Below are 12,191 nucleotides of genomic sequence, written 5' to 3'. Positions count from 1 at the left end.
TAAATTCCAAATTTTCACTTTAGAAGTTTGAGCGTCGTCATCCCGAAGAGTGCTTTCATCTCAACTGTGTAATACCTAGAGCAAGGCACGGAGAAGATAGCATCACTGTTTGGGAATGCTTTTGCGGAGTACCAAGTTGATAATTTAGTTCGAATTAATGGGATAATGGACAAAAATATATTTTACAACGTTTAAGTGAGGCATGGAATTCCATCAGGAACGTGGATTGGGGCAGTAACTTTGTATTACAACAGGATTACCATCCCGGACATTCTTCCAAGCTATACAGTAAGTAATTATGTGCAATGCAAAGAAGACGCTTACATCACCAACAAACGGAATAGTCGCCACAGTCACCAGATCTGTTACCCATTGAGCTCTTGTAAGATGAGCGTGACGAGACAGTCCGTAAAAAGATGTCAACGAATACTGAATGTCTTTGGAAGGCTCTTCAGAGCTACTGAAGCCGTATAATTTCGCAAAAGTTGGATAAGTTAATCAAACAAATGTCTGGAATTTGTAAAGCTCTTATCAACCCTAAGAGTCGGCAATTCATTGAACACAAACGTATTCAATTAATTTGTCTCAGTAGAAACAGGACCGTATGTTTTAATTTCTTTATATACATATACTCGTATATATTGAATTGTAAAATGAATAGTCACCTGAGAAAAATATTAAAAAAAAAAAAAAAAAGTTCTTTCAAGAAAATCAGTAAGAAAACGATTTTTATGTACAGGTAACAGTGCAATAAAGAAAATATTGAATTTCGGATTAATAAGCTAAAGGAATATGAGTATACTGCTGCAAAAGCAAGGAGTATTAATGTAGAGAAATAAATCGAATCAAGATCTTAGAAATTAACTCGAAATAGACAAAAAGTATAGTGAAATCTGTATTTAACATATATATTCAGTGTCTGTTGTGTATCTATTTCACAATCTGGTAAATGTTTTAATAACTTTACGTGTATTAAGCGGAATTGAAACGAAACTTCACAATTGAAATGTTATTGCTTAAAGGTATTTTCACTGTATTAAATTTTCAAGGTAAATGCTTGGTCTATCTCCTTAAAATTTAACACATTAATTAGGATAACATTAGAATTACAATGATCATATAAGGGAGCTCTTAACTCTATTAATTTATGGTAGTGGCTTTTTTATACATTAGTTTCAGGTGAAAAGATTTTTGTGCAACTATTTGCAATCTAGATACCCTTGTACTATTAAAAAGCATTCAAAATGACAGATGGAATAAAACAGACCAGTAATAAGTTATACATAAAAAAAAAAAAAAAAAAAAAAAGTAAGGAGGGCACGGGAATGCCCCTCAAAAGCATTAGATTCAAGTACTGTACGCATAATTGAAAGCTTATTTTCGAAAGTAAACATCTTTCTTCATACAAATTTTGTGGAAGATATTGGGAATAGATTTTCTATTTAAAAAAAGCATTGCTTAGAATTATTGATATATTTTTATCGGCACAACAGGAAAATTTTAATGGTTTGACTAATTTCTATTTTACAAGGATCAATTTTTAAAAAAGTTTTCCGCAAATTTTGTATGAATCGAAATAATTTTAGATAAGTTCTTCAGTTTTACTCAAATATATCTTTGTCAGTAATAGGACTTTTGTTTAATCATTTTACTTCGTATAAATTATAATGATCATTAAATATACAGATATTTATTTTATGAATAAATATTTTCCTACATTATTCATGGTCACTACAATTATGCGGTCATATTTCAGTAAATACTGTTGACGGATGCATGCGAAGTTAAATCTGGCGACATTGCAACTAATGTAACACACTGAGAGCAGCTATGGGGCTTTCATCTGACACATAACATTGGAGACATATTTATGTTTTATCTTTTTTTTTTCACAGAGTATTTAAATCTTCATATACGACTCTTTGAAAGAGGATATTCATTAAGGACGTATGTGTGTAAGAAAAACTACAAAATTATTTCTCACTAGTTATAATTTACAATATTCAAAAACAATCGAGGGCCACAAAGAGATGGTTTTAGCTGTATAACACTTTTATTATTTTACGAAATGAAGCTGTTATTCCATTTAAAATTATTTATCGACAAATAACATTTTTCAACAAACGAAAATAAATCTCATCCACATTCCAATAGCGTTACAAGGGCTGCTACATTAATGGAATACTATTACACAGCAAGTATTCGTTCAACATAAGTCACTGACAATTAATGAATATAGCTTTTTGTGTGAAAACGTTTTAAAAGTTTTCTCTCATTTTGTATTTTAATTCGTGATATACATGAGTAAAAGGCACATAATTATCACATACGATAAGGTTGTTCCCAAATATTTTGTACCACTTTAATATTAAGATTTTGTTTAAAACAGTAGCTGTGTCGATATCCATAGGTAGGGTAGTTTAATATTTGTACATGGAAAATAACCGTGAAATAAGTACATAAAGACTCTTCTAGAACTAATATTAAATCCACTTCTACCGTTTAGTCATCCCAGTCTGGTCTAGAATGAATATTCTTTCATTTCTATCGTTCAGGATATAATTTCACCGGTAATGTCCGATTGAATGACACACCATCGCTGACGCATGACTATTGCAGTTAACAGAAATGGGTGTGTCAGTCAGTTGCGTGGAAATAGGCAGTCAACAGTGTCGAAGCAATGATGTAACAGAATGCAAAAAATGGGGTCATTTGTTTGGGAGTGCCCAGTGGACTGTCCAGTGTGTCTATAAGGATTATTCTAATACTAGTTTCACCGCAAGCTGATGTAGAACTGTAGTTACAAAAAAGATCCTAACGCAGAGGGACCATCAAAGAGTGTCACGCATGGTCAAAGAAATTTGATTTTCAAACCTGACAGGACTTGCTGCAGTCCGTGAATGCAGGTCCATCTCAACCAATTTCTGAAAACATTGCAAAGGGAACTTCTTGGAATGAACATTTAAAATACCACGCAAGGGGCTACTTCTCACTGCGGTGCATATAGCTGCAAGTCTTCATTCTGGATGTAGTGGACTGGAAACGTATAAGTATGGTCCGTCGAGTCACATTTTGTATGGATTCTAATGATGCTAGATGTCGAGTGCACTGAAAGTCTAAGAAGCATTTTATCTGTAGTGTGTGGTTCAAGCTGGAGGAGGTTCTGTGATGATGAGGGGGTGTTTTCCGTACCATGACTTCAGTCCACTCACCAGGTTACTGTGTACATGAACCAGCATGTTTATTTGGACAGTCGTGTTGCCATTTCTCAAATGTTTTAATATTGAATATGGAGTGGACACTCTCACGTCCCAACTGTGAGGAAAATTTAATTACCCTGTCTGACCTACAAAGTTCCTAGGTTTAAATTAAACGATAAATCTGTAGGGTTATTTGAAGCAGCGGATGAAAGGCGGAAATATCTAAACTTTGCTGAAAATACAGGATTTACTCATGAGCGACTGAATTTACATCGCGTTGGCATACCTGCAACAGCTCGTGGAATCAATCAACGCAGTTATATAGGCCAGAGGTGGTGTAACCCGGTATTAGACAAGTTCTAAAGGAGGGACTAGCTTTTATCCGGTATGGTTAAATGTCAGACTAAAAAAAAAAATCAACTGTCATCCTTGATAGGAAGCATAAAGTAGTTTGGGCATTAAATTAAAATTTTAAATTGTCAAACACAATGTACTACTTACGGGTGTTAAATATAGGGGTTTCATAGATAACTTATATGACCCAGTTTTCAATAAGACTATATTGTATCTGATAATACAAAACACTACACAATGTATCTCTCCCTGTAAGATTTCACTCTAAGTATGATTTCTTTCTTCTAATTTTAAAGACTTACATGAGCTTAACACTAATCACTTCATATGAAACCTACATCATCACTGGATCATTTCTCAAAAAATATCTATCTCAGTTTTACAAAAATTCACAGACCTGGACGCATGCCGCATAACCTTATTCTTTAAAAATTCTATACAGAATTTTTGTACGTACAAATCCTTGAAAATTCATTGTTTAATTGTGTGTTAATTCTTATTCAGATAAATGGAATTTGAACATAACATTGCGATTTTTTTTTTTAAATGTCCCGAAATTGCAATACAGTTTAAAAATTTTTTTTAACTGTAATGCTTAGTTTAGAGTTTTATCTGAATATAAAAATAAATACTGTCACTAGCAAAAATGCACACCATCATATATACATACAAAATACAAGGTATTTACATGATTTTGAGAATACACGCTTGAAGGCGTTACTAAAAATACTTAGTTTACAGTTTCCATCGTATGATCTTCAGAGTGCAGAGGTTCTACAGAGAATTAAATAGCACCCAGTCATGTCTTAGTGTTTGATTGTTGACAATGTTACAGCAAAGTCACAAGACAAAAAAACTCTAGATGCGAACACGGTCCGCATAAAGGCTAGGAACGCAATAGCTAATAAAATGTAGTAAGTAAAACGATGAAACTTAATAGTAGTGAGATAAACGGAAAAGGCTACGACAGGGAACGTAAAGAAAGTAAAAATGACGTGGGTGACATATACACTACTCTTGTGTTAAAAAGTTAAAAGGCTGGTAGTGGCGCCCACCTTATTTTCTTTGATTCTCTCTAGCTTCCTTTTCCTTTTATTTCATCTTCTACACATCTCGATGGTTTAAAAGGTAATTTCCCTATTTGGTGTCTTAACTCTATATGAGTTTTATACACTCATATCAAGAGAATATTATTTCTAATTTTTTATATGTATAAATTAGGGATGGCCATTCCGGAATCGGAAATTTCACTTTCCGGATTTCGGAAAAATTCCAATGTTGGAAAAAATCCGAAATTCGGAAAAAAACTATTCCGAAATCGGAATTTTTCTGAATTCCAAATTCTTTCCGGAATCGGAATTTTTTCGATTTTAATTTCCGGATTCCAGAAATTAAAAATTCCGGAATTGGCCATTCCTAGTGTAAATTGACCAATTTAAGCATGAAAAAAAAAATATTCAATGTGGTTTGAAGATTTTGTTAAAGAACATTATCGGAAGAGTATGCACTCTTGTAGTCAAGTTCAAAAGACTTAATCTTTTGATTTTTTTCATCACTACCCGTGGACAGGACTGCAGTAAACAAAAATGTATGCATAATGAATGAAAACACAAGAGTGAAGTCAAGAATTCGGTTGATTTTTCCCATTTCTCATATTGAGTAATAAAGACACATATAGTCTTTATTTCTGGCCAAGACTTTCTTACAACAATATGTGTCAAAATATATTATGTACAACTGACAGCAGTGACAATATTTTAAAAAGAAAGATAGAGTTCTAAGAGTTTTCTTTTTTTGAACATGACTGTAAATATTTCACACGAACGGACTTAAAACTTACGCCTTATACATAAAATGATGTTCTTTCACTTTTTCTTTATATATATATATATACACAAACTCTGAGCAATTATACAACGAAGTCTTTTCTATACTACAGAATGTGGGCAGTTCTTTTTATTGTGTCCTGGAAAGAAACAAAAAGTTGTTTTAGTATATTCTGTCCATTATAATTACTTTTTTTAAAAGACAAGAGTTATACAATAAATAAAAAGTAAAGCTTTCAAAACAAACGGAACAAAATTTCTTTCTTCTGCAACTTCTCCATCAGAACAAAGAAATAAATAAAGTGACATAGTTTATATAATTACCTAATGTTGCACATAGCAAGCATATATGCTAATTAGACTAGTCAACAAGATTTTGGCACGGAAATGAAAATACTTGATTCTAATAGAACTTTTCACGTAGAATTCGAATCTGCAATCAGTTTTTCTCCATCACCCTCAGTTTCCCCGTGACAGAGGGATTTTCGAGAAATTTCCTCTCAATTTTTTTTTTCACAATTTTTGTACCTGTAGCTCGGGTACCCTTAGGTATATAAACACACATTTTATATTGTATGTTAGCTTGATTTATACTTAGTAAGCGCTCTAAGTTTCATAAGAATCGCATTATTCTTTCTAGAGAAATAAACATATTTATATAAAAATATGCTATGTGTACTGTTTATTTTACCATATTCATTAGTGCAGATAAAATCACATATAACTTCCACGAAAATTACAATATAAGCACGGTTTATACTTCATTGGACTTCCAATAAAACATATTTTCAATTATGTGTACACCATGTCGCCTTTTTTGGATGAGGGAATTTCTAGAGGGATTTTGTTGGAAATTCCCTCCAAAAGTAGTTTATAAGACTTTTTTTTTGTCTCAATTTGCTATTTGTATATAGTGGTACAGAAACAGGAACTGCACTAAAACATAGTTTTATGTTTACTTAATAAATCATGTTAATTTCATGTGAATCGCATTATTCTGTCTAGACACAAACTATTGTGTCTATTTATAGGTAATAAAGAATATACTATGCAAGACTTTTACCAAACACAAAAACCTAACGTTGACGTATTATTGTCGGCACATAGATGGATACTCAAATACAAGCACAAATACACGCATGCTTTCTGTGAAAAATAAGTCACTTTTTAATATTTTGATCGGGCAACAATGCATAAAAAATTGATGACTCACGTAGCCTGATGACTGTTAGTAGCGTTGAGTGACGGTCCAAGCTGGACGTGTTTTAGATGTGGCTGCGTGTAAGTTGAAGTGTTTGTGCTGAAAACGAGCCAAATGAAGAAAAAATAATACAATAAAATAAACTTCGAGTGGATGGGAGGTGGTGTCGCTAGCAGAAGGAAAAAAAAATCATAAAAGATTTATGATTAGGTTAAACCATGACTAAATCACATTATTACTATTCCTTCCGTATATTGCTCATTTTCTGGTTAAATTTCATATCGGACTTCCGAAGAAAGAAAGAAAAAAAAACTATCCAAACAATTTATTGACCGTATTAATACCGACCACTCCCAGCCACGGCCTCGTTTTCAGTTTTGTTAGGAATAGGAGAAGAAAAAGAAAAAGAAAAAAAGGAAAGAAGAGGAAAGGAATAAGGGAAGGAGGTAACAAAGTAAGAGAAGGAAAGGAAAACAACTATTACTGGATGTCATTGCAAAATGTAGCAAAGGGAAATGGATGGTTATTGAACGGAGTTTGTCTTCAAGTGCTATTGGGTAAGGATTTAGTACTAAGGTAATCAGATATAGACACATGTTCATAGATACAGCTCAGACCTAGACCCAGATAACCACAACTACTGGGTTATCCCAATCTAGCCCCGATCGGTGAAAAAGTTTAATTTTAATAATTCATCCACTGTTTCCGAAGTACTCAACTAATATCCATTCTTGGAAGTTCAGACTTTGAAATCGACCACAGCCAAGAAAAAAAATTAATCAAAGTTATCAATGTAATATTCATATTTTATGCGTCGATATAAATTTCGATGTATCTGAACGAAAACGTCGTATTCAGGCTCATCCTGCTATGTTAGCTTCTCTCCCAGAGCAGATTTAAACCAGTCGGTATTGGTCCTTCATGACCTTGGTGACTACCACATATCTTAATATATTAAACGTGCATTACCAATATTAGTACAGTAAAGAAAAATTGTATCAATACTACAACTTAAAGCTAGATTTATCACCCAATCACACACTCATTCACACAGGACAGTGTATATGTATTAAGTTTTATAGTCAAAGTAAACCATCTAACTACAATTTTCACAAACGTTTATTACATTAATTTAAAAGAAAGAAAAGAAATTCAAAGCACAAATTGTTGTTATATGTCAGTAGCATATACATTAAAATACATATATATATATATATATTCGTTGTTTGGATTATACAATGGCATCGTTTTGATGCAGATGAATATACACCGTATATATATTTTGTTTACATAGACGAAAAAAAAATTGATAATATGATCACATATATGACGTTTTAAATATCGTAAAACAAATTTGTAATTACAATATGAATCACTAAAATATTTTCCTTACATTATTTATTTAACAGCGATGAACGAGGGAGAAAAAAAAACTTTTATGTGTAACTAAAAGATGAGTCTTTACCTTCTAAGTCAGATCTTTAATAGTATTTATACGTCCTGACGCATATATTAAACGAAGCGTTAAAATCACAACTATTAGGCACTATTCATAGCGTCCAACTATTACGCTCTGCTTTTTTTCATTTTTATATATATATGTATATATATAGTCATAAGCATAGCTCATCGAGCAGATGCTACACAACTTTATACGCACATTCACATTTTCAATAGTTTTCCCACCTTGAGATTCTGAAAGACGAAATTTCATTTATATCATACTTAGGATATTTTCGTTCGGGACGGTCCGATTACTAATTGGTCAGTTTACCATATCTAAGTCACCTGTTCTTTGTCGGGACACATCCTTTCATTTTATTTAATTGATTATGTAAAAAAAAAATGATATAGAGTATTCCAGTTCGAAGCGACATTTTCACAAGTATTAGGATGAAGATGGCTGGGATCCAGGAAAACACCACTAATTAGGATTCAGGATATGTAGGTGAAGGGGGGTGTAAGGGTACACTTTCCAAGTAACCTGTCATCGTCAAACAGATATTAAACAGGTTGATGAGTTTAGGTTACGTTTAAGACCTGCCTTATTCCGCTATACATGTTAGTAACACTATTACATTTGGAATTACTAATTAAATTCATTGGAACAACATATTTATCACACGGCGGTATTCTTAACCTCTACCTCTCTACATTCACAGGGAAATTACTTTAAAAAGAAAAACAACGTCAACCAATTAGCGTTCGGGGTAAATGCGGCGCCCTTACATATATCCTTTCAATCAATTTAACATTTGGTATTTCAGTTTAATATTCTATTCATATTTAATATATATTTACATCTCAACACATACATATATATATACAATAAACGCGCACACATATAACTCAATAACCCCAACAACATATTCAAGGTTGTAACATTGTACAGAGAAACAAAATTCCCTTTTTTTTATATACCGCGTGATTATAGACTTTAGATTTTACACATGTATTTCAAGAGTAGGTCATAAAATAAATAATAAAAAAAGAAATATTGTGGCAGGCACGTAACACAGAATATTCATAAATACATGAACATATAAACCAAACAATTTTATCTTAACTTTGGGCCCAGGATTACAATATTTACGGAAATCAAATAAATGGAAAGTGACCACTGGATCAGAAGAGAATCCCAGACGGACAATGGTGAAGGAATGAAAGTGGAAATTACGGTGTACTGAATCGATACTCACTTCGGCGATGGGTCAAATATAATGTAAACCCAGTCCCTACAGATTTCATCAAACGAATCGTGTCCCGAGACGTCTCAGCTGGTCATTTCGGTTTGAAATTATACATTAATTCATTGATATCTAATACATTCAAAATCGGGGGGGGTGGGGTGGGGGAGGTTGGAAAATTAAAAAAAAAACTTTAGAGAAGGAGTAGAAGAAAGAATAGGTAAAACGAGAGGAGACAGAACACTACAACTACGAAAGATAAGTGATCGAATTTATGTATACAACATACTATAACCAAATATTTTCCTTTATGCCAAAAAAGGTTCGACTTACCAAATAAATAGCCGAAAAACAAATGTCTTCAACGACGAGACGAGTCTGTGCCCTCAATGGGATTTTCGGAAAGACAAAGGCTTTAGGGAAATCCCACCACTCACCGTATTCGGTCAACGCCATTGAAGACCCCGGAATCCATCGGAAGGTTAAAGAAGGCTCTAATTTAGAATTTCAAAAAAGAAAAAAATCATCCGACCTCTCAGAAACTAAGAAAGTCCAGAATAGTAATGAAACTAGAGTAAGATAATAGATATCTTTGGTCTAGGAATTAATTCGTGCGGGTGGACAAGAGATGGCGCAACGAACGGAGCGTCCCACAGTTCCGTGTATCCACACATGTGTTGCAAACCCCTGTCATCGCGTATCGTTCGTAGTATAGGGCAGTGGATTAAAGCGTCAACAACACCAGTTTGTAGTTAAGTGAACGTGGCGCAATTTGTGCCTGATAAAGTGTTTTTGCGGGGTGTCCTGCTGCATTACTTTAACATGCAGAAAAGTGCGACTGAAAGTCATCGTATTTTGGTGGAAGTGTATGGTGACCATGCTCTAGCTGAGCGAACGTGTCAGAAGTGGTTTGCACGGTTTAGAAGTGGTGATTTCGGCTTGGCAGACCAAGAGCGAGCTGGACTGCCAAAAAAATTTCAAGACGAAGAATTGACAGAATTGCTCGAGCAGGATTCGTGTCAAACGCAGGAACAACTTGCAGCAGCATTAGGCGTTGATCAAACAACAGTCTCCAAACGCTTGAAAGCCATGGGAATGATTCAAAAGATGTCACATTGGGTTCCACATGAATTGAAAGACAGAGACGTTGAAAGACGAAAAACCATTTGCGAATTGCTGCTTCAACGACAGAGCAGAAAGGGGTTTCTGCATCGAATTATGAGAAGTGGATCCATTACGAGAACCCTAAACGAAAAAAGGCCTGGGTGAAACCAGGTGAACCAGGTCCATCACAACCAAAACGAGATATTCACTGTGCAAAGGTTATGCTGTGCATATGGTGGGATATGAAAGGTGCGGTGTACTATGAGCTGCTGCAACCGGGTGAAACTATGAATGGAGAACGTTATCGATGACAATTAATGCGTTTGAAGCAAGCTCGGGCCAGAACACGACCAGAATGGGAGAACAGACATGATAAACTTATTGTTAAACATGATAACGCTCGCCCACATGTCGCAAAACCGGTCAAAACCTATTTAGAAAATGTCGGATGGGAAGTTTTACCCCACCCGCCGTATTCACCAGACGTTGCTCCTTCGGACTACTACTTGTTCGATTGCATGAACAACGATTTGATTGGACAGCGGTTTACTTCTTCAGAAGATATCGAAACATGGGTCTCTGACTGGATCGCTTCCAAGGATGAGGACTTCTTTCGCCACGGAATCCGTACATTGCCTGACAGATGGGCGAAAGTGGTGGCTAGCGATGGACAAGATTTTTCTTAAGGTATTTATATATTTTGTGTTTGTACTACAGCTTCAATGTGTGCGTACCAACCGCACGAATTAATTCCTAGACCAAATAGATAACAGATAACTAGAGTAAGATATCTCTAACTAGTAATTTGCCAAAATAAAAAAAAATAAATAAACTGAATTTTGGATCGGTGATTTCAGTGACCAAACATCACCGATGGCTACCCTGCGCAGACATGCCAAAGTCTGGGACGTCGTTAATTTCCATCAACTAATTAAAGTAAGAAAAGAAACGAAAATACTTAAGAGGGTCAGGGGTCGACGTCCGGGTACGCAAATGAACCTAAAATTTTAGTAGCGGTTAATTTAATTTGATTTGCCTCGTCTGTCCTATTCACTCTACAAACACTGTATGGTAGCGTAATATGAGGAAAAAAAATCTCAGAGTCATAGGATCTTCTCTTTCATAACCGACTGAAAACATAATTCACAACAGCCCAAAACACCGACTATTTGGTATCATGATCGATTAGCAATTACAGTTAGTTAGCCATAATATGATGCTATCCCTACCCTGCTGTCAGACGAGATTGTTATAAATAAATACTACTGTTATAGCATACTCAACTACGAAGTAATAATATATTCTGACATATCACTTGCCTACCTTGTCGAGTGGTGTCTCGGCGTGGAGGTCAGAACTCGAAACGATTCTCACCACGCATTTACGTTTCATCTATATATCAACATATGGCTAAAATTCACTGGGCCCATGTATACACTATACGGGTGTCCTATCACCTATTCTCTTTTACTCCACTACATTTATATTTCACTTATATTATCATTTTATTCATATATTTATTAATTTCTGACAACGCAGTATTCTTTTTAGACACCCTGTTTCTTCTATCTATGCCCAGACTATACATTCATTCCATCATATACTTTGAAAATCTATAAATCGCGTCCCGACCAACACGCAAGAAACATTACTCGAACCCAAGACTTCTTTACCACACAAACCATCCTATATCTTACTTCGCAGCTGTTTCAAAACAATTCTCTATATAGATATATTCACAAAAAATAAAATATCCGCGGTAATATTGCTGAATGTGATGAAATTCTGACAGCAACAATGAAAATTATTCTGCAACCAC

General features: G+C 34.5%; 1 protein-coding gene across 1 annotated transcript in view; it reads right to left on the bottom strand.

Annotated features, from left to right (window-relative positions):
• Window positions 1-5,170: 5,170 nt before the first annotated feature.
• The window catches only part of Top3alpha (topoisomerase 3-alpha), a 137,838-nt gene continuing 130,817 nt past the window's right edge, over window positions 5,171-12,191 (bottom strand). The window contains exon 20 of the mRNA XM_081731377.1: window positions 5,171-5,520. Coding sequence (XP_081587503.1) covers window positions 5,483-5,520 — 38 coding nt within the window. The 3' untranslated portion in view covers window positions 5,171-5,482. The remainder of the gene's footprint in view (window positions 5,521-12,191) is intronic.

Source organism: Thermobia domestica, chromosome 11 (assembly GCF_964235325.1).
Source record: "Thermobia domestica chromosome 11, izTheDome1.hap1.1, whole genome shotgun sequence".
NCBI lineage: Eukaryota > Metazoa > Arthropoda > Insecta > Zygentoma > Lepismatidae > Thermobia > Thermobia domestica.
Note: the sequence above shows the minus strand (reverse complement) of the source record. Positions and strands in the feature narration are given on the sequence as shown.